Here is a 27,298-nt window from a genome sequence, read left to right as displayed (position 1 = left end):
GTTAAAATATTTTTCTTTAATCTTTTAAGCACAAAACTTAGGATTTCTAGCTTTTCAATCATTAATAGAAATACTAGAGTGAAACTAGTATTTTTATTCTGGTGAAACTGATTAATCTTATGAGAAGCTCTCCCAAAACACTAGAGTCGTCTTAAATATGGACTGAATTGACATGACTCTGAAGAGCATCTTTCAACATTCAGGTCTATTCTAACCAGTATTTAAATGGGTAGGAGTAGATTTGAGCATTTCTAGAAAGGGTGATATGGCTAAAATATGGAGAAGGTTTTTTTTTTTTTTTTTTAAGAAGCAGTGAAGAACTCCAAAGAGAAATTCTGGTATTTCCCACCCTTTAACCTAAAATAATGAAGACGGCTGTTCATGGCTGATAGAAAATGTGTTTGAACTGAAATGTCTATCACAAATATGATAGTTCTAATTCTTCTAGAGGAGGGTTTTGTAAAAAGAAAAAAGTGATTATGAAAGTTTGGTTATATCATCAACCCTTGTATCACCTATGCACAAACAGAATGAATTCAGATGATATTGGAGGAAAATTATTAAAAAAAGCCCTCTAAACTGAGGCAGTTGAAAAACTGACTTGATGTTAAGGAAAAATTCAGCTGCTTTTAGAATTCTTTAATCCTTGTAGCAGATTGTGCTGCAGCTTAAAATTGGCATGGCAAAGGACTATTCAAACTGTAATGGTGTACTGATTTAGAAATACAAAAATTTTTTCCAAAGCACACAAAGATGATCTGTAGTGAAGGAATGGCACAGCTTGATGTTTGACTTGGTGTCTTGATATCAAAGCACAGAGATTTAGCCTGCTGGTTCAAAGGTTTCTACCTGAATTAGCGCAATCTGGAGATGCATGTCATGCAAAACTGCTCATTTGTTTTGAGCGTTGAGTTATTGCAGAGAGGCAAATAAAGGTAGAATTACTGTATTTAAGCTGTTTGAAAGATGGAGCTCTGGAATAACTTATTTCCTGTAATAACTTGTTTGTTTGTTTCTGGGATTTTAAGGTTTAGGAGCTTTCAGAGACAATGTTTTAGAATTGTCGTTGACACATACACAGTGTGCCACTGGGTGGAATCAGTACTTGACCCCACATTTACCCCAAAAAAGTCACAGATCTGTTAGTTGATGTTGAAAGTACTTGGATTGTAAAATTATTTAGCACTTGCTTCAAAGATCGTGTAGAAAAGGGCTGTGCTAAAGGCCCATTTTGGATAGCAGTGCTTCCAGTGTTGTTGCTTCCTCTGTTAACAATACATTATCCAGCTAATGTGTGTGGCTTTTTTTTTTTTTGTAATGAAGAAAAAATTCTAATGTAAAGCATTAGGTTATCCACTTACTGAACACACCTTAAAGGAACAATTTTTTGAAAAAAATACTGCTTCTCTTTTGGGATTAGTCTGCTTGGGACATGGTGGGTGGGAGGAGAAAAGCACTTTTCTGTTTGTAGGGTGGAACGTTCTTGCTTCTGCAGAAGTTGCTAGCTTGAAAATGTGTGTTGCAGTGTACAGTCTGAATCCTTGTGTGGATGGTATTTTGCAGCTTTGGTGTCGTCACATCAAGAAATGAAATGCTTACAGGTTAATTGGGATCGTTCTTGTTTCTGCAGCTGTGGCTTTACATCTCCTTAAAGTTGCTTTGGAAAGTTGCTTTTTTGTTTATAAAATCAACTTTTCTATATGTTCAGAAATAGATTATGGCATTACAGTGATTCTGTTAAAAATGTTAGCTTAATATTTGGTAGTGGTCAAGAAGAAAACACAATGATAGGATTTTCTGTTTTTTAGGAAGGTAATTTGGAACAAAGTATATTTGAGAGAATATATTTGAGAATATCAGTATGGCATTAATAACCCATGGTGCGCCTCTTTTTTTGAATAGTATCCAACTCTGGTCCCTAACCTCAGAAAGGACAGAGCAGAGCTGCAAAAGGGTTCAGAGAGTGGTATGATCAAAAGCATAGTATGGCTTTCATAGCAAGGAGGAATAGGACTCTTGAGTGTGGAAGAGCGAGGACTGAGCAATGAAGTAAAGGCATGAGTATTATGGAGAGGCTGAATAGGGTCTGATTACTCACTGTCTCCTCTAACAAAAGGAGTTTCTCAAGTTAACAAGTGGCAAGTTCAGAGTAAGTAGGGAAACTGTTCTTTCACATGTGCACATTTAAGTTGTGGACCTTTATGACTGTGTGTTGCTGAAGCTAAAAGCTTGCTTGGGGTTAATGTGGTACTAGACAAATTGGTAGGGGAAAAATACATTGGAGTTGATAATTTAGAAAACTAAATAATCTGCTACTTCTGTCTGTCTCAGGAAGCTTCTGAGGTGCAAATTTTTTTTATGACTGGGAGAATATTCTGTTGAAATACCAGCGTATACTTTATATTCTTATGCCCTGACACCCATTTTTGCTACTGTTCTGTTGACTTCCCCCCTCCAGTTAAGGACACGTGTCTCTGAAAAGAGTAAAACTTCTTGCTACTGCTGGAGGCTGGGTTCTGGGGTAGTTGAATCCTTGGTTTGTCCCAGTGTGACAGTTCCTTCATACTTCAGTTTTGATGTTGTATGTTGAAGTGTACTGTATACTAAAACTGCAGGAATGGTAATGCTGTTCAGGGTGATCTGGGAGATAACTGTAGTGAAAGTACTTTTTGGCATCCTAATTTGGTTACCAGAAAGTAGCAGTATCCCTTATTTTGATACCGTGGTAGTGATATGGTTCTAACTTATGTCCTAAGCAAAGGTATTTTTATTTGTGCATGTCTTCTTTCTAGGTATGAATGCCTGTGAAGCAGCGTCAGTCTTTGGAACTTGTCCCATTAAGGCTCAGTAAAAGCTGACTTGTGTCTTCACAAATGTCTGCAATTAGGCTGCAACTTGGTGTCTGTTAAAGCATGCTTTGAAAAAGACAAGAAATCATACTTTGTGCTCCCTGTTTGTTTTACGGAAGGAAACTAAAGCCTTGTGAAGGCTGTGTCTGTCTGCAATTGTTACCAATGTATTAGGGAGGAAAGTGGCTGGTGGCGGTGAGTGGTTTTATTGTTACTTTAAAGATGAAAGCTTCTGTATTCTAGCGAAAATTAACCTTGTATATTGACACTGACTGCACTTGTATTCCTAAAATTGAGCATCTCTGAGATGGCTTGGTACGTGCATTTGTGTTGACAGCTTTGGCTGGAATGCTTTGGAGCTGTGTGTGACCCTTGGCTTTGTATTGGTGACTTTTTGTTGTTGAGACTGACCAGTTCTGCCATTCTGAGGAATTCTAGTAGCCTGTAAGTCATCATTTACAGCTTGTCCAAACAGTAATATGTGTAAATTAATTACTTCTAAGGGTCATTAGTAGTCTTTTCAGTTAACCAGAACAATACTTGTATGCTGCTTTGATTTCTTTCATAGGCTTTTTGGTAATCTTATTGTCATCTTCTTGATTAACTAGCATTTAGGTAAGATCCTTTCTTAAAACTGGAATTTAAATAGCATGTCTCTTCCTGTTCTGAAATCAAGTTTCATGTGAGGCTGATGTCCTGTAGTGTATTTACTTTTTATTTCCTTTTGTGTCTGGCCAAAGAATCCTATTATCATTACATCTTGCCAGAAATGAAGCTCTTCTCCCAATGTATCAAACTTTCAAGCAGAATATTTAGCTATTACAGTGTTTTGGGGGAGTTGGTATGGTTCCCCTTGTCAAGTCTTTTCTTCCATGAAAATATTCTTGCTTTTTTTTTTTAATCCTGCGGCCTAGTATTCACATGTGGCCAGGTAAAAATGCTGTGCTTTTCACAGTTTTGTTTCTGTCTGGGGAGTACTGATGGATGATGAGATTGCCATGTCCAGGTAGTTTGTTGCATCTCTCCTTTTTTGAGAGCAGTGGATGTGGTTGTTGGTTGGCTAACCTGGAGGGAAAGCCCCCTGGGACCACTGTCCGGAGATTCCTGTTTTAGAAGATTATCTGTATGGGTTTTAGCTTTGTAGTGTAAGTAACTGAGAATTTTTTTTTTTTGAAGCTCATAAAAATGTGAGCTTGGTAGACTAATTTCAAGGCTGGTAATGGTTGTTGTGCGGTAGAGGTCTTGAACCCATTTTGAGGAGGAGCCCTGTAAGTATAAGATGTTCGCATAAGAAACTCTTCTGTTAGTAATTAGTAAATTAATGCTTAGTTTGGTAGAACAAGAGCTTGTTACTCTTAAAACTATACTTGCATATTTTAAGAACTGTCAAGAAACATTTTGAACCAATGTTGATGTAATACATTGAAATACCTTAGACACGTTGGAGTAGATTAAAACTTTACGTCTGTGGCTGGAGCAAGTGGGAGGATTTGGTAAGAGCTTAGATCCTTGACAAAAGAAAGAAGGGTGGATTCAGAACAGAGGAATTACTGAAGTACTTAAGGAGTGGCCTTCTTAACTCCAGTTAATCTAGGCTATGTGGTAAATGCAGATTGATTAACAGTTTTTAATTGCATTGCAGCTGATAAATTGCTGCAGTTGCATTTATCATACTTGCCTCTTAAGGCATCAGGCATCCTAAACTATATTAACATCTTACATAAAATGTATCTCACTGTTTAACTTGCCATAAAATCACTAACTTCAGAGGGATTTCGTGGAAATCCTATAGTGTGAGTTAAAATAATGTATTACAAGAATCGATTAATTTTTTTGTAATAGATAATTTTGGAGAGGACTTTTCGGTCATTTTAACCACTGTATTTGTGAAGGAGAGGCAAACATTGACATCTCATCTGGATTGTCATAAATTCAATGTTTTAATTTATCCAAATATGAAGTTGCTCATATGTCAGATTGACTTTACACTGGGATCATGATGCTGGGAAAGTCTAACACCACCATTGCCCTCACTTAATTGCTGTACTGTCCTAGTGTATATAGAATTGCAGCTGTCAATTTTCAGTTTGCATCTTTGCAGGCATGGAAGTATTGCATTTGTATTTGTTCCATGGCTTTCATCAGTGCTAAAATACATGTTTGTCAGGTATGCGGAAATCTATGCACTGCTGTCTCATGCCCCGCCCCCCACCCCCTTCACTGCCTCCTCCAATCTAAAACCATATAATCAAAATCTCATGTATGCTCAATACGATTGACCTTGGGAAGAGACCATAATTACATAATTATCTTGTCTGGATAACTAACGATCAAACTGGGAGGTTGGCAGTCATCTTGAGCCTTGGCTGTGTTTCTCTAATCCTATTTTAGGCTGTTTAGATTAAAAGTTTAGTGTACTGGGAATGTTCTGCTGAGTTAATGAATGAAATACATAAAGCTTTGTAAAGTTGGTAGCTTGATAACTAGTAGGCAACGTCTGAGAATTTGCACCTATAGAATGAAATAATGAAGTGGTATAGGGCTTGGTTTACAAGAGTGCTTGAACATCTGCTTCTATCAGTGTTAATTAATCTGGTATCTGAATCAAGTATTCAGATGTCTGTGAAAACCAGTCCCTGTGTTTGGGTGGGGGTGGGGTTTTTTTTTTTGGGTTTTGGGTTTTTTTTTTTTTTTTTTATTTTCCACTTGCTGTGTCAGAAGAAGCTGAAGTGCTTATTGTTGTTAGGTAGGGGCCATGCTTAGTTTTCTTCTGAGCTCAGGCAACCATTGTTTGCAAAATTTCAGAGTCACGTTTTCTTCTTCACTCAGCCTTTTCATTGGCCCACTGTTTTATACATCATTTGTTGGTTGTAATTATAGAAATATGTTCCTTACCTTTGCTACATGTAGGAGCAATGAAATGGTAATCATTCCCCCTTCAAACTTGCCTTTCAAAAATAAGGTCAAGTGAATCAGCATCTCGCTGCTGCCCACAGTACTATGGAAGCTTGTGCAGGTAATAAAAATTGGTTTACAAACGATTCTTTTTTTTGTGACTTTTTTTTCCCCAGTTACTTATCCAGATGCTATTACACTTGGCAAAGGTTAGGGGACCCCTGGCTTATAAGTTGGTCCTTAGTTTCTTTTGTATCCTCCATTTGTCCTAAATGAGAAATCTTGCCGTGAATTTGATCTAGTGTGTCCACCTTTATTTCTCCTGTACTTCTCATTTATAACTAAATTAACTGAGCAGCTTAATAGCCATGGTTATGATTCAGGAATCAAGGTATTGTCATTCAGCTGACTGTCAGGGAGGCAACTCTTCATGTTTTTGTGAATATCTTTACTTATGGGAGTGCCTTATAAGAAGTCAAATTGGTTAGCTCTATCAGAGGCTGTTGCTGAGTTACCTTCAGATGCAAGCAGAAATGCCGTCTAAACAGCTGCAATATCTGGGGGTGGGTGTAATTGCACCATGTATATGGAATTATGTATTTTGGACATGATTTAAGACACTATTGTCTTTTACTATGCCTTGGTATAGAAAGTTGAACTGCAGGATTTCAAAATGCACAAAATTCTTCCCAGACTGAGATTTCTTCCAGATTCTCTTTGCAAATGCATCAGACCTAGAAGTAGTGGAAAGTACTCTTTTTCATTGGGAAGAACTCTACATTTGGTAGAACCATATATGGAGCAGTGTGCCCCTTCAAGTGCTGCCCATTCTTAATATGCTTTAAACATCAATGCAATGACATTTACAACCTAGACCTTCAATTTTGTGTCAAGTTTTCCAGGATACCTTTTTTACTTTTGTGTTTGTGCTTGGTGAACTATGGTCAGTAGAAGCTTCATTTTCTGTATGAATAGCGCGTAGAACTGCTATTTTCTCTATAGGCTCAAACTGTGGGTGAAATGAGTTTGTGTCTTAGAAAGGCAAGACAAAATACTTTAACAGTGATTGCTTCCTGCCTTGGTAACTTTTTAGTTACCCGCTGGTTGGTCTTAAGTGGAAGCACAGCGCAAATTACTTGTCTGACTTCAGCTTCTCTTCCATGAGGAATGTAAATTTTTTTTTTTTCTTTTTTTCCAAGAGGAAGATAATAGATACACTTAACGCTTTCAGGAGCTGTGGGAACTTCCATTTGGAAAGGAAGGAATGGTCATTTAGTAACATTGCACTTTTCACCTGAGCTCTGAATGTGTCATCTCTTACTCTTGTCAAAACAGAAAATGCTGATGAGTTGTACAACTTTGTGTTGTGTGGATTATTGCTTAGTAAAAAAAGTAGTTTAAATTTTTTAAACTGGACACTAAAAAGTTCAAATTATGATTTCAGTGCAACTGAGTCATTAGAGTTTTGCAGATGGCAAGCAGAGTCTTGTTTGCATGGAAATAGCTGTTAAATTTGCAGATATACAAGATTCTAGTTTAATGTAAATGCTAGTATAGTGCAGTATCAAACGCAGAGTTAAGTCAAAGGTTAATGGCTGCCTAATTGTTCTTTGTCATATTACAGAGTTGTTCGTTTTTATTTAAAGATTACAGTGTTGTCCTACAGTTACAGTGTTGGTATACCTTTTAGTGTTTTCAGACTCTAGAATGAATGATTCTTTTTTCTTTCCTTTTGACAGTCAAGAACTCCTTCAGTGAAGAACTGAAAAAAATAACAGTAAGTAAAACCACTTAACATTTTTTAATCTGTCATATGATTATATAAAACCAACATAGATGTGTTAAAAAGATGCAGTTTCAGTTTTGCTTGAGATGAATGCACTTCTTGCAACTTTAATGTTTTAATTTCTTTGTTTTTAACTCTGGCAATGTAACTAGGATTATAAGATTTGGCGGGGGCATGCTTTATATACTAAGAAAACGTTATGTAATTTGTGTTGTAGAGCTATGAGTAAAAATTGTGGTGTTTTAAGTTTCAATGCTGAATTTATCAGTTTATCTCTTACTGTAGGACACCTAGTAAGAGATGATTGACTTGAAACTCCCATATGTTACTTAGTGCTGTAGAAGAGCAAGGGTTAGCCTCCTTCAGAAAACGGATTTAAAAGTTTGTCTCTTTCAATTTGATGCTATTCTGTTACTTGTTCCTGTATTCACTCTTTCAACTGGAATATTGGGATCCCTTTAATGGTGATGTCTCAAAAATGGTTATCTATATTATTCTCAGTTCTTCAGCATATGTTTTGGTGGTTCTCTCTTCTGGCCTTCAGTCTTTCTGCCTGGACTGTAAACATAGTGATCTGCTTTTGCGAGGCATATATAAGCAAGTATTACCAGATAATTGTGTGGTGGGTTTTGTTGTGTTTTTTTTTTTTTGTTTGGGTTTTTTTGTTTTGTGGGTGGGTGTTTTTTTTTGTGTCTAGGATTGAGCTCTGAAAAAGTCAATAATTGCATATTTTAGGTAGGTAGCCTTGGGTAGTTACTTGGGAAGAAAACATATCTTTTGAACAAATTGAATTTTGTGGGGTAAATTCTGAGGCTTCTTTCAGAATGACTTTAATAGGGCAGAGAAAATGCATCTTGTGTGCTGAACTTGACAGCTTGAGAACCTGTTTATGTTACTTTCTTCTGTGTTTCTTCTGTATTGTTCCATAGTAATCCTACTCCGTGCTTGATTGTCCGTTAGCTATGAAGGTCATATTGTTCAGTTCCTTCCTTTATGTGGTTTGACCATTAATGTAAGAAAAAATAATTTGGACACAAAAATGTTTCACAGGTCTGTCTCAGTGTAGCTATTAGTGAAGTCATGTGTGTGCATATGGTAGAGGACTGATTTTTTTTCTTTTGCCATGCCCAGTATTTTCCAGCCAGGAAATGAGTTAATAAGGCTGGTTAATTTCCTGAGAAGTACCAACTATATCAATTTAATCTCAATGATTTTTGTAGAACGAGAATAGGAAGAGGTGATGCTGGTTGATACCATCTATGGGAATTGATTTGTCAAATGTTTGATTAATGAAAGTAGCATTCTATTATTTGGTAGTAGTTTTCTTATGGAAAAAAATGGGAGCATTCAGATTTTAAAATTATGTCACACAGTGCTGGTGCATCAGGGAATGAAACTTAAAATATATTTAGTCTTTTACAATGTGAGTATAACCAGCAGATGCACAAACTGGAAAATTACTTTCCTTGCATATTTTCTGAATAAAGGCTCTAATCTTATCTCAGCATTTGATTCTGCTCCAGGAGTCAGAGCCAACTTAAAAAACAAACAAAAACATGTTTTAGAATGGCCTTTAGTACTCACTGTATGTAATTACAGGTTCTTTATCTTCATATTTTGAATAATTCATTCTAATATAAAATATTTCTGGATATATTTCAATGAAATTGCTCAATACCTTGATAAAAAAGTTAACTCCCTGTAAGTAATTAATTATATGGCATTTCATATTCATGCTTGTTTGGGGAATTAGGCCTTTTTATACTAGTGGCATATGTAGGAACTATCAACAAGATTGTTTTGTCTGCAGCTTTTTTTTTTTTTGGTTGTTGTTGCTGTTTTGTTTTTTAATTACGTTACTGTAGTTTGAAGACAGCAAAAATCTTACGTCGTGATGAATTTTATGTGGGAATATGAGCAGCTGGTACTTCAGTGTGGCTTGTCACTGCACATTTATTAAGAATAAAACTGTTTTATTTTCACATGGCAGGTATAACCCCCCCAAAAAAAGAAAACAAAAACAAATAAAAAAACCCAACCAACCCACCAGACTCCTTTTGGGTCATTGCACTGTTCTCTCAGTAGTATTAAAATAACCTTTTGAGTTGTCTGTTTTAACTGGCAGATTTATTGGAGTCCAGGCTGCATTCTAGTTTAGTTTCAGTCAGGATCTGAAAAATCAATATTATGAACACTTTGATTCAAAATATACTACTTGTATCATTGTTGTGTGAAACACTACAACTTTCCACCTGTATGTGTAAACCCCCTTTTTTTTCCCCTCATGGTATATAAAGATTTTTGGGCTAAATGGAAGAAAGTACATCTCTATGAATGTTTGTTTTAACATTAATGTGTTTTTCTAATTCTAGGAAGATGACATAAGTCTCATGATGAACAGCTTATATGCACTTCATGATAAATTGGCACAAGTAGCAGGTAACACTTTAAAAATATTGTGACTAAGTGTTATGGCAACAGCTACAAAGAAGTCTATGCTCAGATAGTGATTTGCAACAACGGGAATATGCTGGGTCCCTGAGCCATTTAAAGTTCCATTTTTGGGAAACTGGAAATCCCATTTCTAGTTCAATTACACTGCCTTTTTCACCAGTGTAGCACCTTTTATTGCAACATTTTTTAGTTAACGGGATAGGCTGTTGAATATTGTGATCCTGTATGGTTTTTGATCTAATGTCTTAATGCTTTATTAATCTGTTTTCATTAAAAGGTTTAAATATGCTATATGTGGAGAGGAATATATGTTTCTTTTAAAGGTGGTTGTTTCACTATAGTGGAAAAATGTATGAAAAACAAAATATTTCACAACAATCAGAAAATGCTTACTAATACAGTGAACAGTAGTGGTTGAACAAGATTGCCTTGTTAGACAACATAGTCCAACTTAACCATACCAATTATATAGTAATGAAAAATGCTGTATATAGTAATGTGTCAGAGATGGTGTTTAGGATTAGTATTAATTATTGAATATTCACAGTAAAAATACAGTGCTTGTGCCTCATAATTAACACAGCTTTAAACTGCATAGATATTTACACATCACAATCAGGAAATAGTAAAGTTAAGACTGTTTATCATTTTGCCATCTGGTGAGTGTGAGTTACAGCAGAATCTATTTCATGTCTATTAAGCCATTTGTTATTTAATCTTGTGAGTTACAGCAGAATCTATTTCATGACTATTAAGCCATTTGTTTATCACCCTTGCTTATTTAATCCATAATACGTTTAGGACACAGTGGTTCAGTTTTTGTTTTTTAAGCCTTACTGTTCTTTGTGCCAACTATTTGTTTCATAACAGCAAGGTTCACCAAGAAGTCTTTTCCACTATTATCAGATGCTATCGACATTTCTCAAACATTAAAAAAAATGTGGAAACAACTGTGTCAGATATGAAGCTAACAATTTATATGTCAGGGCTATATAGGAAATCTGTGAGAAATTTGAGCAGCTCTGTAATACCTTTAAATTGCAAGAGTAACCTTAGAACCCTAGAATCATTTAGGTCGGAAGAGACCTTTAAGATCATCAACAATTACCCAAACACTGCCAAACCCACCACTAAACAATGTCCCTAAGCACCATGTCTACAAGTCTTTGAAATACCTCCAGGGATGAGGAATCCTCCACTTCGATGGGCAGTCTGTTCCAATGTTTGACAACCCTTTCGGGGAAGAAATATTTCCTAATATCCAACCTAAACCTCCCCTGGTGCAACTTGATGCCGTTTCCTCTTGTCCTGTCACTTGTTACTTGGGAGAAGAGACCGACCCCCACCTCGCTACAACCTCCTTTCAGGTAGTCATAGAGAACAATAAGGTCTCCCCTCAGCCTCCTTTTCTACAGACTAAACAAGCCCTGTTCCCTCAGCTGCTCCTAATATGACTTGTGCTCTAGACCCCTTCACCAGCTTTGTTGCCCTTCTCTGGACACACTCCAGCATCTCAGTGTCTTTCTTGTAGTGATGAGTCCAGAACTGAACACAGTATTTGAGGTGGGGCCTCACCAGTGCTAAGTACAGGGGGACAGTCGCTTCCCCGGTCCTGCTGGCCACACTATTTCTAATAGGTGCCAGGATGCTATTGGCTTTCTTGGCCACCTGGGCACACTGCCAGCTCATATTCAGCCAGCTATTGGCCACCACCCTCACGTCCTTTTCTGATGGCAGCTTTCCAGCCACTCTTCCCCAAGCCTTTAGCGCTGCATGGGATTGTTGTGACCCAAGTGCAGGACCTGGCTCTTGGCCTTGTTGAACCTCATACCATTGGCCTCAGCCCATCGATCCAGCCTGTCCAGGTCGCTCTGTAGAGCCATCCTACCCTCAAGCAGATCAATGTTCCCACCCAACTTGGTGTTGTCTGCAAACTTACTGAGGGGTGCACTCGATCCCCTTGTCCAGATTGTTGATAAAGATACTAAACAGAACTGGCCCCAGTACTGAGCCCTGGGGAACACAACTGGTGACTGGCCACCAACTGGATATAACCCCATTCACCTGGGGTTGGGCCTGGCCATCCAGCCCGTTTTTTTACCCAGTGAAGCATACACCCATCCAAACCATGAGCAGCCAGTTTCTCCAGGAGAATGCTGCGGGAAATAGGGTCAAAGACTTTACTAAAATCCAGGTAAGCAACATCCACAGCCTTTCCTTCGCCCATTAAGCGGGTTGCCTTGTTGTAGGAGATGAGGTTAGTCAAGCAGGACCTGCCTTTCATAAATGCATGCTGACTGGGCCTGATCACCTGGTTGTCCTGTACGTGCCACGGGATGGCACTCAGGATGATCTGCTCCATAACCTTCCCCGGCACCGAGGTCAGACTGACAGGCCTGTAGTTCCCTGGGTCCTCCTTCTGGCCCTTCTTGTAGATGGGTGTGATGCTTGCTAACTTCTAGTCAGCTGGGATGTCCCTGATTAGCCAGGACTGCTGATAAATATTGGGAAGTGGCTTGGTGAGCACTTCTGCCAGCTCCCTCAGTACCCTTGGATGGATCCCATCCAACCCCGTAGACTTGTGTGTGTCTAAGTGGTGTAGCAGGTCACTAACCATTTCCTCTTGGATCATGTGAGCTTGATTCTACTCCCTGTCCCAAAAGCTTCCTGCAGAAGCTTTTTGTTTCCAGAGCATTTACAATATTTGCAGTGAATAAAATAGCTGTTTGAACAAAACCCACAAATTTCTTCTTGTTTACATTATTCTTTAACACAAGAAGTAGTGAAAGAATGATGGTTAACCCGAGTGCATGCAAAATAGTAGTTGCTTTAGTCTTCGTTTTGTTTCTTTCTGACTGTGAATACCTTGCAGTGTTGCTCTTTCACAGGTCAATTACATCTTGATACATTTTTGTGTTTCAAACTATTTCATACTTAATAGATGTTAGTAGATAATTGTGTACTATAAATCATTGGGGCCAAAAGAGTATTTTTTTTTTTTTTTTCCCCATGTGGGATAGCCAACCTGTGGTGTGTAGGAATGTCTCACAAGACCCACAGCTGTGTGCAGTAGAGCCCTGACTTGTGTGAAGTGGCAGTAATGGGTTATGCTACTTCCCTCCTTCTTTTGAAAAGAAAACATAACAGCTTGCTGTTTTCTGTGTCATCTGGCCCTCCGGTGGCCATACAGTAAGCAGTGTACTTCCCTGGATATAAAAGTTTGGCACCTCGTTTCTACATCTGTGGAAGAAAGGGAGTTTTCTTCATTAGCTGGGACTTACTTATGTGGACGTACAGTTACAAAAATGTTTACCTGTCTGCCTTATGAAAGGAATTTATATGCTCCAAGATGACTGCTTTCTTTCCCAGGTCTCAAAGGTGCATTAATCTCTATTAGTCTATTCCTGGCCACGAGAATCTTCAGTACTTTCAAAAAAAAAAAAATAAAAAAATACAGCTTTACTTTCTGGTTAGACGATCCCCAAAACTGAAGCTGTATCATGAGATTACCTGGTTGCTCAGCAGAGCGGCTTTCAGTCTGAAGAATGACCTCATTCATCTGTACTTAGACAGAAGTTATCCTCGATGCCAAGTTTCTTAAGGTATGCGAGGAAGAAGTCTGCCATCCACTTTTAAATACCGTATTGATGTGGACCTGGCACAATATCTGGAATCCGTTTAAAAGTTACAGAACAGGGAAAGCTGTTAGATGCATGGTTTAAAAGTGTTGATCTTGTACACAGTGCACCACTTCAAAAGAGAGAGAAGTAAAGGAATATAGTTTTACTAAAGTGATGCTTTTCAGGTCTCTCTGTCACATACTTGGAAAAGCTTCTCTCATTTCATACTTGGCTATGAATCATTTGTTCATGTTAAAACTATTAATATTAAAAAGGCAGGCTGGAAACTTGCAATAGTCTGTTCTGTTAAGCTTTATTCAACATCTTGACTACCATGAAGATGGTCACTGCAGAATTTGGTTTCTAGCCCACATTGTTTTAGTAGACTTTTTCTATTTTTACTGAGATGGTTCCTTGCCTTGTCAACTTCAATTGGGGAGCTTTTATTTTTAGCACGTAGAACTCTGAAAGTCAGGGTAACAGTTTAATTTTATTTGAGTTAATATACTGTGTTCCAACTGTAGATGCCTATTCTGTACTGTGGTGCTCTGATATGATGTAAAATGATTTAATTATCCTATATAAAAATAGATTGCCTTTAATGCATCACTGTTCTCAGAATTACCAGTCTGCCAAACCTGTGGTGAGTAATGCCTACCTCAGAAGAAACTAGAGGCAGAAGCAGTATCTACTCATCCTGTTCTGAGTTGAAGTTTGTGTTCCTGTCTAATGGTTCAGCCTTTCTTCAAAGCAGCAACTTTTTTACAGTATATATTTCAGTGCCTAACACTTTACCCTAAACCAAAATATGGTCTTTATTTAAATTAGACTTCCTTCGGGCATATGTTAATTACTGGATGTTTTGGTCTTACCTGGAGAGACTTCAATAGATCACATCTATTTTCAGTCAGGCTTGCAAAATGAGTAAACGTAACCACTGTATCCACAAGAAGCAGCCAGCTACCCACGGTTATGACCCTACTTTCTTGTACATAAAGAATTTTTTTTCCAGTTAGATGTTTCTTTTGCTTGGCATTCTCCCCAGAGTGGTGATCTATCAGATTTAGATGGTTTCCTTCTGAGCTAATGGACAACACAGGTCCTTGAGATGCAGGGGGGGAATTGGACTTCCATATGTAATAAAGCTTACTGATAAATCCATGGCTGGAAGAAAATCCTGGCAAAACACTAGATATTACTTAATATTAATTTCAAATGTTAGCTACGGGCTCTCTGTTCTGTCACTCTCCTTAATCTTTAGTTCTTCAGGTAATTGATACTGTGCAGTTTCCAACCAGTGATTTAAAGACTGTTTAGCAAGTTCTGGTTTTCAACAGTGTTACTAAACTGTTGAATTTGCCTTGGGGAGATCAGGCATGCTTACTTGCTCTCACAACACTTGTTCTGCTCTTGCAGCAGGACACTAAAGTGGGTAGCTGAAGAAAAGCAAGTAACCTGTAAGCATGAGACCTGCTAAACAAATGTTTTATACACTGTTTGCTTTTTATATTGGTTGACTATTTCACATCACGGTATAAGCTAGAGATCTGTGCTAAATCCATGTGTTCCTTAAAGTATGAGATTTCCAGTGGGTTTTGGTTCTGGTACTTGAGGAGAATGATTTACATTGTAAAGCAAATATTTTAAATTTTTTAATATTTCTGTTAACTGTATATGCTGCAGCTCATAAATAAAGCTAAATGCCCAAATGAAAGTCAGTTTCAAATATTCTAGCCTGCCTGGAAAAGCAGATCTGACTTACTTTCTGTATTGAAAGCAATTGTGAGAACATATTTAAATGGATTTTTTTAGAACTGAGGTTTTAGTTGTATTTTGTTAGTATTTCTAGGAGAACTCAACTTCTTATGTGGCTTGCCCATGTACAATAACATAGAGGTAATTTTGCGATCCTTGCTGGGATGTGTTACTTATCGCCTCCCTACAGAGGCAAGTAGAATGGTTCTCTGATTGCACTTGAAATCCAAGTGATCTGTGCCCAAGAAAAGTTTGAGCACAAAGATCCATGCTTTCTGTAAGCTTGCAACAGACGTTTTAACAGAGGGGCAGTTTTTACCAAGAGCTTAGACTTATCTTGCAGCAGACCTGTGTTAAGTTTTTTTCCCCCTGCTTCAGTTTTATTCCTGGATATAGGGCCTCACATGGAACAGTTGGGAAACATTTTTGGCTCAGACTATGGAAAGTGGGTTTCCATGCCAAGTGGTTAATGATTGCACCAAAGTTATTCAAAGTAAGCCTTCATTTGCAGAACTATTAGCTAAAGCAGCGACTGAAATGGCATATAGGAATATCCTGCTGTTTGCAGTAAAACAGAAGGTTGTCTGACTTGTGAATTGCCTAACTTTCTGGAGGCTTTCAAATTCATGAGTTTCTCAGAAGAAAGCTGTTAAATGGTTCTGGGCAATAGATGGGTTAGAATAAGAAACTGCATCTCCAACAGCTTTTTGTACAGGACTGAAACTCTCTAACTCTGATTAGCTTACTCATTTAAAGAGTGGGAGGCAAGATGAAAGTGATTTTTTTTTTTTTTTTTCCCCTCCCCCCAGCATTGCATGAGGGTAATTTGAACTGATGGGGCTTAGACATTGTCAGAGCCTAGGCAGCAAAGGCGTTTTTAACTGTTAAACTTGTTGATTGGGAATATAGTCTGAAAAAGAAAAAAATCAGAAGCAGGACTGCGAGGAAGCTGTCTGCTGGTTTTTGAAGATGAGACCAGAAGCTGTGAAGTCAGTGTGGTGGCTGCATACTGCATAAAAGTAATTCCTGGAAGAAGGCAAATAAGATTACAATTTAAAACTCCTAAAGTAATCCACTAGTCTCCCATCTAAGGGAGCTTTTATTCTCTTGTAAGAGGTAATACTGTGTTCTCATAAGATTGAAAATCCAAAATGAATTCTGAAACTTAATTTTTAAGAATTCATTTTTCACAATCTGGTCTCCTGCTTGTGTGTTTTGTTTGTTTTCTTTTCTGTGTATTAACCTCGCCCTTTATATTCTTTCTTATTTCATATATGAGCTTTCCTGCTTACTTAGATAATTAAAAAACAACAAAAAATCCAAACAAAAGCTCCTAAGCAGAAGTGTCTCATCCCCCTGCTCTCACAAGCTGTTTTGTTCAGTCAAATTATGACTGACTTGTTTTTTCTGTATTACAAGGACCCCGGGAAGACTTCAGGTCTTACTGAACAATGAAAAAAAGCTTAAATGAATGAATACTTAACCAGACTTGCTCATGTCATACAACTTAATACCCAATTGAGACTGTACATATGTCTTCTACAGAGTTACATTTTGGTTTTGTTGTATTTATTCCATCAGTTCTAGATTTAAAACAATATGTTTACAGCAGAGATGGTATGAGTATGATATGTAGTTATCCCAAGTCTGCTAATCTTGAAACATGAAATCGCTGATGATTACACATGTAAATTTACAGGTTGTAGAGTTTATGCTGCACAAAAAGAATGTCTGCCTAAATTACATACAGGAATAGCCCACAACTCAGGTTCTGGTGCTGACTTCTAGATTCAGACTGGTTTTGGGGAAAGGTGGTGTCACTTTTCTCCAGTGATCTCTGTAGTTTTGCTGTTACAGTGGACTTGGGCACTTTGAAGTCTAAGACATTGCATGTTAATTATCAGGTCCATCAATTTTTAAAGTTATGTCTTTTCTGCTCAGTGCTTGATTGAAAATACACGCATGCACACAGGCTTCGAGCCCAGATAGCACATGAGCGCTCTTAAAAACAGTGTTCCTATTTCTCTATAACCCAACAGTAAGAGAAGAGAGCCCCTGTTATGCTGATGTGCTTGCAAGGCCAAATTCACTTAAATCTGTTGAAGTGTATTGAACAAAACTTTTCTTTAGTAGTCTGAGAAGGACTTTTGCTTCATAGAAACACTTACTTCTTTGGAACTCCATACTGTGAATGGGACACGAAGATGCTTCTCCATAACTTGCAAGTGTTTCCTGATTTTTGCTCAGATTGCCTCAAATGTTCTTGTTTGTGTAGGGACTGAATTAATACTTAAAATTGTTTCATATAAAGGGTATTTCACTGTGGAGTAATTCCAACTTTAAATACTTTGTAAGAGTTACAAGCAAAGGTTTGTATTTTGTATATGCATGAATATCTTAAACTTTTGTAGCCTTGCTATGGTTTTGGGAATAATACTGCTTGGCATAAGTTCAGGAAGGTAAGGCAGGCATAACCCTGAGCCGGTGAAAGACTGGATTTGTTGTTCCCTATTTTATTGTTTTGGCACAATAAAATCATAGTTAGAGATGTGAAGTTTTTATTGTTTTGTTTTTTAATGAAAGATTGGGGGAAAAAAAGTTATTTGCTACTCCCTGACAGGTCTTCAGAAATTATGGCCTAGCGATAGATAAAACTGGTCTTAGACCATTTCCTTTTCTGTGTGACTTTGTGTTGGTATGACTGCCACTACATCCTTTTGCATGAATTGGGTACCTTTAGTTTAGCAAAGAAAATCAGGAAGATGATGGCAGGTGGCTGTGAGCATTGACTGTGCATATAACACCTTATTTCCTGACTACTCCTGCATACTTTCCAAAAGAATTAGGATGGTAAAACCACCAGTTTCAGGTGATATTGGGATTTTTGTGCATGTTCAGGAAGGTGATGAGTTATTGTGATAACTTTAATCTAGAATGTAGTAACTTCATAGTGCCTGAAATAATATTATTGATATGTTGCAACTGTAACTAACTTGGTCTGTATAGAAGATAATACATGTTTCAGAGTAAATGGAAATTACTTGGAAGAAGTTGAGTCAGGGTGCAGCAACTGTTTTATGGTAATGTCCTTTTTGATAGTTCTTCGTACTACCTTTTGTTCTACTTTCAATGTAAATACCAAAACACGCTTTCTGAGCAGTGCGTGAAGTTGTATTGATGTGATTTGTACATATTATTAGCTGTGACAATTATAATTTTTTAACTTTTTTGAAGGAGAAATTTGTTCAGAGACTTTTCCATACTCGTAGTGGAACTTGTGAGAATTATTAAGCTACTGCTACTTGTGCAGATTGTGTTAACTGTAAGCTTGTGTTTAGGTGATTTTATTTTATATAATGCAGTAATAAGCAGATCAAAATAAACAAAAGTTTAATTTTACCAGGGGAACATGAATGTGGCAGCTCTATTCAAAGAAATCTTACCGTCCAGGAGGCAGCTGCATATTTAAAAGTAAGCAAACGAGGTATTTTTCATTGGTTCTATATAAGATTTGTATAAGTTATAATTTGTACGGCCTGGTTTCGTATCTAGTGTATTGACTAAAATTTGATTTAGTATTGAATGTTATTTGGAAATGTTTGGAATTGATGTCTTTAATGTATGCTGACTGAGATTTTTATTTGGGCATGTAGCAAGGTTTGAAGAGAGAGGGAAGGTGAAAGAAACTGGCTTAATTGCAACGGCAGTGTAGATAGCAGTGCTTTAATGGCATGCAGGGTTTTTTTCCCCTTTAGTTAAAACATCAGGGCATAATTTGAATTGATGGAGATTTTTGACCAACATGAAAATTGTAAATTTATGAAATACAAATCTCTAGAAGCTTCTCCAGAAATCTGCGTACTATGTTTTGAGACATAGTAGAAAAGGAGACTGTCTTGCTTTCTTTGGGAGGAGAGGTTGATGTGTGGATCTGTGCAGCAGGCCTGACAGCAACAGCTGTACGGAGACAGCATTCATTGATACTTTAAATAGAAATGGTCAAAAAAGGCCTTTTTGTTAATTTGATGGGTGTGCAGTATTACGAAATCCCACTCTCTGCTGTCATTCTCCTGCCTTGCTCCCCCAAATAAAAGATGACTCTTGCCTTGTCTTGACAGCTGTAGGGTTTATTTTAGCCCATGTTGGTATACCCTTCGGTGGAAAAATACTTGAAGCTTTTAAAAGGCTGAAAGTGTAAGATTTCTTTGATTGGGAGGGATTGGGGGGGGGGAGGGGGGCAGTGATATGACTTTTAATATACAATGTATAGAAATTTTACATTTTGGCAAATGTTTACATAGTAGACAAAAGAGGCAATGTTAAGAGCATCCTGAAGAAGCTGCTAACACCGGTTTATGGTTTGGCAATGATATTCTGTATCTCTTAAAACCAGTGTGTTGTGGGAATACATTGGAAAAAAATTAAGTTAATGCCAAATAACTGATGGTCTTTCCTATCTGTTGTGCTGAAAGAATCACAGTTATGATAATAACTGTTTTAGCTCTGATAAAAAGCTCAAATTTCACATGAATATTGTGACTTTGTACGAAATCTCATTTAATGCTACAGTTCCTCATTTTGGGAGTATAAATACAACTCCTTTGCAGAATTTGTATTCAGTGATAAAACTTCATATTTTACTTTCAAAGTGAAAATAAAACAGTTACTGTTTTGTTTTTTTTTTTTCTTAAGTGCTTATCCTTTATTTCTAGGCCAGTTATGGTATGTGAGGTTCAAAGGAAAGATGGAGATAAATCTTTTTGGAAAGTATAATTTCAAATACCGTAGTAACTTCCATTTTTGCTTTTTTTTTCTGCAAAAGAACATGCAAGGTGAACTATGGAGACAGCCTTAGCTCAGATAGCAGTGAATGTTCTCCTATGATAGTTGATACCAACTAATTTTTTTTAAAAAAATCATCTTCTATATAGTAATATCAATTCTTGAACTACAAACACTGGACTACTTGCAAAACAGCAGTTACAAGTTATTTACTCCTGAAGTAGATTTTCAACGAGCACCACCTAGTGGCTGAATATTTTTTTTTCTTGCTGTAGGTTAGAATTGTTAATAAAACAGTGAATGTGGCTTGAATTTTCAAACAGTCCTTAATTTGAGGAATGTTAGTAAGTCTGATAGCTGCGCATAGCTTGTATAGAATAATTTTGTGCAGTGGACATTTATGCAAAATCTGAAGAATCAAGAACAAAACCATATAGGTTTGGCTACTAATCTGTGCAGTATCTGAATTTTATTGTGGCAAGATAACTTTCTGTTTATTTACAAAATTACTCATTAATATTTGTCTTTTGACAGAATTTAGATCCAGAATATGAAAGTGTACTTAACACAGCATTACAATGGATCTTGAATAATGGGGAAGATGTTGGTATAAAGTAAGTGGTCTTTATTTCTTAACTTAATTTCTTCTAACAGAATGTGTCCTTTTTCATAAATACTGTATATTTTTTAATAGGTGTCTTGGCAATGACCCTAATGAGATGCACGTCACTAATGTGACAGATGTGAAGTATCTGGAATCCACTAGTCCAAAGATGTCTTTCAGGTGTCGTTTTCGACGTGCGTTTGTTAATGTAACTCACAGATTATCAATATTGCTTTTGGGTAAGTTAATAAAAAAAATCTTTTTTTTTTTTTTTATAACTTGTGTTTATGTAAGTGCACAGGGAAAAGTAAACAGCATGTTCAGAGAAAGTTTTTGTTCAACCATAAAACTTGGAGTTCCTGTCAGTACCTTGGTTACAATGCAGTTTCCTTCCCACTTCTGTTGCACCACTGTATTTTCACATTGGTTGCTATCTGCTGCTGCTGTAGTCAGGTGAACACATTCATTCTTTGGGAACTCTGTTTTTCTACCTACCAAAGCAACACCTTCTGGTTTTCAAAAATTCTGTGTTCAACTGATTTGAAAAAGCAAAATGCTCAGTAAAAAGACATGATAGCCTTAACTTTGAGGATATTTCACTGTTGATCAGGGAACTTTGGAAACATAACTACAGAAGAGATGGTTTTCCTAGTTCTAGGAAAAGTTGGGTATCCAACATGGTCGTCAGCAAAAAAATCTTACATTTTACAACATAGTCTTAGAGGTATCTAATCCTTCTGTAAGACTAATTCATTTAGTCTTTGAAAGTTCTTTAGTTAAGTTTCAAATTATTTCAAGTTTATTTAATTCTTAACCATACTGAAAACTATGTGGTATAAAAATACAGTACAGCTGAGTGCAGACACTTCACTCCTTTCCATGTGGACTACTTAATATCGAAATATCCCAGTACCCCCTCAAATATCCCAGTACCCCCTCAAATATCCCAAGCTTATGAGCAGAAGACTTGAGACCTCTGCAGCAGCTTTTTGACAAGCCAAAAGAATCAAAAGCAAACTGTCGTCTTTCTGGTGATAGGAGGGTTGAATTGGGATGCAGAGATGAAACTCAGTATCCAAGTCAGCCGCTGGTCTTGTCCATCATACTGAGCAAGTTGCTCTGTGTCTCGACTTTCTCAGCTGTAATTAAGGTTTATATGAAGCACCTCTTCAAAAATAAACCACTGTGTAAGTGTTAGATCTATTGTCATTAACTAATACACACTTTGGTCTAAAATGATGTCCCTCAGTCTCCTTGATGTATCAGTTAACATTTCCTTGCCATCACTGGTATGAGAGAAACACAAATTATAGCTACATAGTTTATGTGCAGTTTGCTTGCTTTCTTTTCTTTTTTTTCTGTTGTTATGAGATCATGGGTATAGTGGTGCCCTCAGCCCGAGATAGGAGAAGGAATAAGATTTTTATTTTCTACTTATGCTGCTGGCCTTCCTAACTAGATTGTCCTCTTTGGGAATAATCTTTAAGTAATAGAAGAAGACAGTGCAGTACTTTTTTGCAAGAAATACAAATCTGTAGCTGAACTGAAGCAGTCCAAGTTAATTCGTTTTCACCAGTATATCTAAAGCATGTGACTTGTCTATGAATTAGTGATACTGTGCATTTTTAAAACTTAATATGTTCTGAATTGTCGGTTTCTGACTCTTGATATGACTTTGAATTTTTCCAATAGAATTGTTTTACTATTTTTCTTCACAAATGGGTAAAATTATAAACCACGGTCATGGGATATGAGACTATTGTTAAAACAATTAAATGTTTTTCTAAAAGTAGCTGCCTTTCAAAGTGTTAAGTTCCTGTTAATGTGTCAGTAAAATACAAAATATTGACAGTGAGTACAGTGTATTTCACTAGCCTTGAAGTTTGGAGTATTTAAAAATGTTAGTTAGATCAGCCAATTTCTGAAGGATGTGCTGTAAATTTTGTTAAGTAACAAATGTTCTAATACTGTTTAAAAGAGTATTATACATGTTAATGCAGGTATAGCAATGGTTTGGGGAGTCTTGCACTACATGAAATACCGTTGGGCAAAAGAGGAAGAAGAAACGAGGCAGATGTATGATATGGTGGTAAAAATCATAGGTATGGCTTCTTGAGTCATGTGTGATGAATCTGTATCAGCTCTGTATAAGCTTCCAAAATACTGGCATTAATTCAGTTATGTTTTTCTGCCTGCATAGTTGTCAGTCATCAATCATGCTGTTAGAATTTTTGGTGGAATGTGTGGTTCATGTGTTTGGTTTGGTTTTCTGTTGGTTTTTTTTTTTAATCATCTTTTAAACCTAATCAAAGCTTTTAGTATGAAAATTGTAATTTGTGAATTACATCAACACGGCTATAATAAATTCCCGTTGACTTGGTGGTATTTTATCTTACTATTGAAAACAAATATAAATGCGATGCTTAACTAAAAGTATGATGACATGTTGCTTTCTGTATCTGTTTTTTCAGCTATCTTTGGCTAAAATATCCACTCCTAAAATGTGTGTTAGCTCTCCATTGCATCCTTAATGGCTTTTCATAGAAAAAGAAGCTGTTTAATTAGCCAGTTTGAGCAGAGATTATGTTGCTAAAATAGAATGCATAATTGAGTTCTGAAATACCGCCTTTCTACTTGAAGCCACATTTTCAGTAGTTTGTGTTGGTAGTTTTTAAGCTCTGATTTGGGCTGCATTTTTACTTAAATTGTCTTAGTACTTTCATCTATGGCAACCATCTTAAATGCAGAGATGGTAGACAAATCAGACCTGTTTCCCTGTTTTTACCATCTTCCTACCTTTTTTGTTTGCAAATCAATTTTGTTGGGGTGGGGGAAAGCACTTTATTTTGAAAGGTGACTGTGTTTGATAACAGTTACAAGTACCAACCAAGAGTAACTGCAAGAACTCTTTTCCTTTATTCCAAAGTTATTTGGGGTACTTGGGCACTGTGTATGCTTAGTTTTCTTCAGCATGGTTAGGAGGAAAAATGTTTCAAAATGCCAAAAACACCTGAAGTTTAACTACTGAAATTGAGAGGGGTCTTCAGAGTAGCTGTTTATTGCCAGCATTTGCATGAACTACATAGTTACCCATTTTTCTTATGGTGTTCTCAGATGTTCTAAGAAGTCACAGCGAGGCATGTTCTGAAAATAAAGACTTGCAGCCTTACATGCCTATTTTACATGTGCGTGATTCTCTAATACCACCTCAGGACAGGTATGTTCTCACTGCAAGTACTGAATTTCTTATGTGTAAGTAAGAAAAAAATAGTAAAACTAAATTGGTTGATTAACTAAGTTAATTTCAGTAGGTTGCATAGTGTGATATTTCGGAGATTCTTAATGACACAGGTTGGGGAAAAAAACATTGGATTTCTCTTACATGCTGGATGTCAGCTATGCAGGTTGTTATAATGCTAACTTTGTAATTCTTGCTTCAATTTTAAAGGAGGAAAATGAGGAAAGTCTGGAGTAGAGCAGTTGACTTTCTTGCAGCCAATGAATCTAGAGTTCGCACAGAGACACGAAGAATAGGTGGTGCCGAGTTCTTGGTTTGGAAATGGATGCAACCTTCTGCAGCATGTGACAAAATTTTAGTAATACCATCGAAAGTGTGGCAAGGCCAAGGTATTGAAGTTTAGTTATATTTTGAAAATGTAATTGTTTTAATTTCTGCATGTAACTTCTAAATGGTATTTTGTTGCTTGAACATGAAAGACTTGTTTTCTCTCACACCTTTCATAACAATACTTAATGGTCAGTGCAATTTCTCTGTCATGTTTGATAGATGTACTTTTTCTGTGCATTCAGTGTCTGCCTTTTTTTCAAGCAAAATGAGCTTTTCTATTATAGCTACTGCAGAAATACAGCAGAGGGCATGTAGCCAAAATGAGTTGCTAAATACTCTTCAGTTGGCGAAGTTCTCACATGCCTTATACTTACTGGAAGTAATGTAAATTGGTTGTAGCTGAGTAAAGGTAAATTGGATCTTGTTGACTTGAGTTTCCTACTGTGACATTTTCAGTCAGGTACCTAAAGACAGAGTTTGGAGGAAGAGATGTTTATTTTGAAAGGGAAACTGCTGGGACAAAAGACTCCTTAATCAGCAGAAGATAGATTTTAAGCATCTTCCTTTCTGTCATATATGTTTTTCTACACTGTGCATTTGTATTTCAAGCTCTGTGGTGCAGCAAAACATTTGCTTTAATAGAGGAGGCTGTTGTCAGACATGGATTTTTTGCAGCGGTCTGTCACTCTTCAGCTTCATCATAGAGCCAAGAGGCAAGAATCCAGTGGGTTTGCAGTTGTCTGTCTGCAGTGGTCATCCATTCCTAGTTCTTTTTGTTTCTGCCTTTCTTCATGTTAAGCTTCAGTTTTTGGGGTGTGGGTTTTTTTTGGTCACTGAAAAATTGAAGCTGTAAGACTTGAATTCTGGGTTGCGATAAAAAACAATGGTGACTTCTGAGTGTGAAGGTGAATGTTTAAAGTGAAATCTTAATTGCCAATTGTTTAAATGTTGTGACTCTCTTGAAGAGTCTGTCTTGCCTTATGTTCTGTAATGCTGTGTTCTCTCTCCAGTGGGACCGAAATAAATGCTGTGCAGAATCCTAGTTTATAAACTCATTGGCTTATTTTGATGGTGAGGGAGGAGGGATTGGTTGCTTCTCCAGTTTTTAGTTCAACTTTTTACACTGGATGTTATCAAGGTGTATCATGCATTACTTTTATGGCATTGAACTAGAAGCTGACAAAAGCCTAGTTAAAAACCACACAGACTTTCTGCCCTTCCTAGTCCCACTTTAACAACATAAAAATTCCCACTGGCAAGCAACTGCGCTCTCATCTATGTTCTTCTTGAATATGCTAATTTTGGTCTTGCATTAGTTAAACTAAGTAGTAATAGGCTTCCTTCTTTTGTTTTTTACTGGTATACATTTTTATTTGTAAGAAACAATGTTTTTATTGTTTCTTAAAAAAGAGGGTACAGTTTAAAGTATCTCCTTCCAATATGATTATTTCCTTTCCAAAGACAGACAGAAAGAACTTCTTTGTGGCCTGGAACATTTATGCTGTAGCAAGCTTGGTTGCCCGAGTGAAAGTACTGCTAATGTTCTGGTTTTGTCCCAGACCAGTTGCATGTTTTCATAGGTTCTATGTATGCCTTCAGCCCTCAGGTCTTAAATTTTGCTTTTCTGTAAGTTCAAAGCAAAACCGAACAATTCTCTTTGTCAACTTGAAAAGCCAAATATTTTGAGACATTTGCAGGTACTTGGCATGTTATCTGACGAGGTCTTAATAGTCTTGGGACCCATTTCTTGCTTGTCTATGCAAAATGTAATGTTGGGATATCATATACTTCTCAAAGTTATGCTACTAGTTTTAACATTGTTTCTCATTTTAAATCATTCTTGGAAATCAGGGCTACTTTTTTAAAAATACCTTGTGACTACTACTGCAGGCTTGAGGTTCTGCAGTCATTGTCTTGCAGTGGTAGTGACGTGGCATTCTGCTGTGACAACTATTACATGATTTCAGTTTCTCAAAATTTTAGTTAGTAAGATGTGAATAGTAACATTATTGCAAGAGCTGCACAGCCTTTCCTGCTAGGACATTGTTCATTAGTGATGTGCAAGTGCTTTAGGTGCAGTGCAGAAATGGTGGGTTTCATCAACAGCTGTCTCTGTTCCATCTCTGTAATACTGTTATGATTGGTTTTCAAATGCTTAAATTGAACATAGCTTCTGGAAGTTATGTATATTATAAAGCTGAATCCTGTATGTAGTTTATTGTTCAATACAGGCTGTGAAACAGGACAGTCCACTTCTCATTTACTACTCGTTTGCTCTCAGTTCCTCTTGTTCTGTTTGACTGCAGTATAAATCACTCTACAACATTCTGTCCTGCACTAGAAATTGGACTGGATTTCCCTTCATCTGGAAGACTTCTCAGTGTGTGATAGCTCAGGTGCTGCTTTGCTACATGGAATATACATTCAGGACTCTCAACAGAACAGTAGTTTCCAAAACTTCCTAGAAAGACAGCTACTGTAGTAGCTGCTGTTAGGTACCATCTGAATTTGAGCATCTGATACCTACTTTAGCATATTGTGAATGTGGACAGAATGACTTTATCTCTCAGCTGTGGCTTTTAGCTGTATGTTGCCTAGAGTATGTTCTTAAGACTCTGCTTTCAATTGAATGGGATATATTAACATCTATCCCATTTCAGTTCTTTTAATAGCAGTTTTCCTAGTTTTCTTGTTATGTTTGTAGTTCAGCAAAGATCTTTGAAGCACTGAAATTGCATACTTCGGCTCTAACAGAAGGGCATGGAAGTAAGAGTGGCTGGAATGCCGTAGGTTGCTTGGGCTCTGTATATCTTGGTAGTCAGCAGGCAAAGGCAATCTTGTGTTCCTCACTTTCATATGACTGTTGGAAATAGTTCCATTACAGAAGTCTCATACTTTTTGCACAGTTGTTTCTTTCCCGATGTTAGGAATTCTCTATGTGTGCCACTTTCTTAACTTAATTCCAGTTGATTTATACTTCAAAAA

General features: G+C 37.0%; 1 protein-coding gene across 1 annotated transcript in view; it reads left to right on the top strand.

The window, feature by feature from the left end:
- LEMD3 (LEM domain containing 3) overlaps window positions 1–27,298 on the top strand; it is a 51,033-nt gene that overhangs the window by 13,884 nt on the left and 9,851 nt on the right. Inside the window, exons 2-9 of the mRNA XM_009887839.1 lie at window positions 7,484–7,521; window positions 9,903–9,969; window positions 18,763–18,830; window positions 20,676–20,755; window positions 20,836–20,984; window positions 22,746–22,847; window positions 23,860–23,962; window positions 24,194–24,372. Of these exons, the coding sequence (XP_009886141.1) occupies window positions 7,484–7,521; window positions 9,903–9,969; window positions 18,763–18,830; window positions 20,676–20,755; window positions 20,836–20,984; window positions 22,746–22,847; window positions 23,860–23,962; window positions 24,194–24,372 (786 nt within the window). The remainder of the gene's footprint in view (window positions 1–7,483; window positions 7,522–9,902; window positions 9,970–18,762; window positions 18,831–20,675; window positions 20,756–20,835; window positions 20,985–22,745; window positions 22,848–23,859; window positions 23,963–24,193; window positions 24,373–27,298) is intronic.

Source organism: Charadrius vociferus, unplaced genomic scaffold (assembly GCF_000708025.1).
Source record: "Charadrius vociferus isolate BGI_N301 unplaced genomic scaffold, ASM70802v2 scaffold125, whole genome shotgun sequence".
Lineage (NCBI taxonomy): Eukaryota > Metazoa > Chordata > Aves > Charadriiformes > Charadriidae > Charadrius > Charadrius vociferus.
This window is presented reverse-complemented; position numbering and strand designations above follow the sequence as displayed.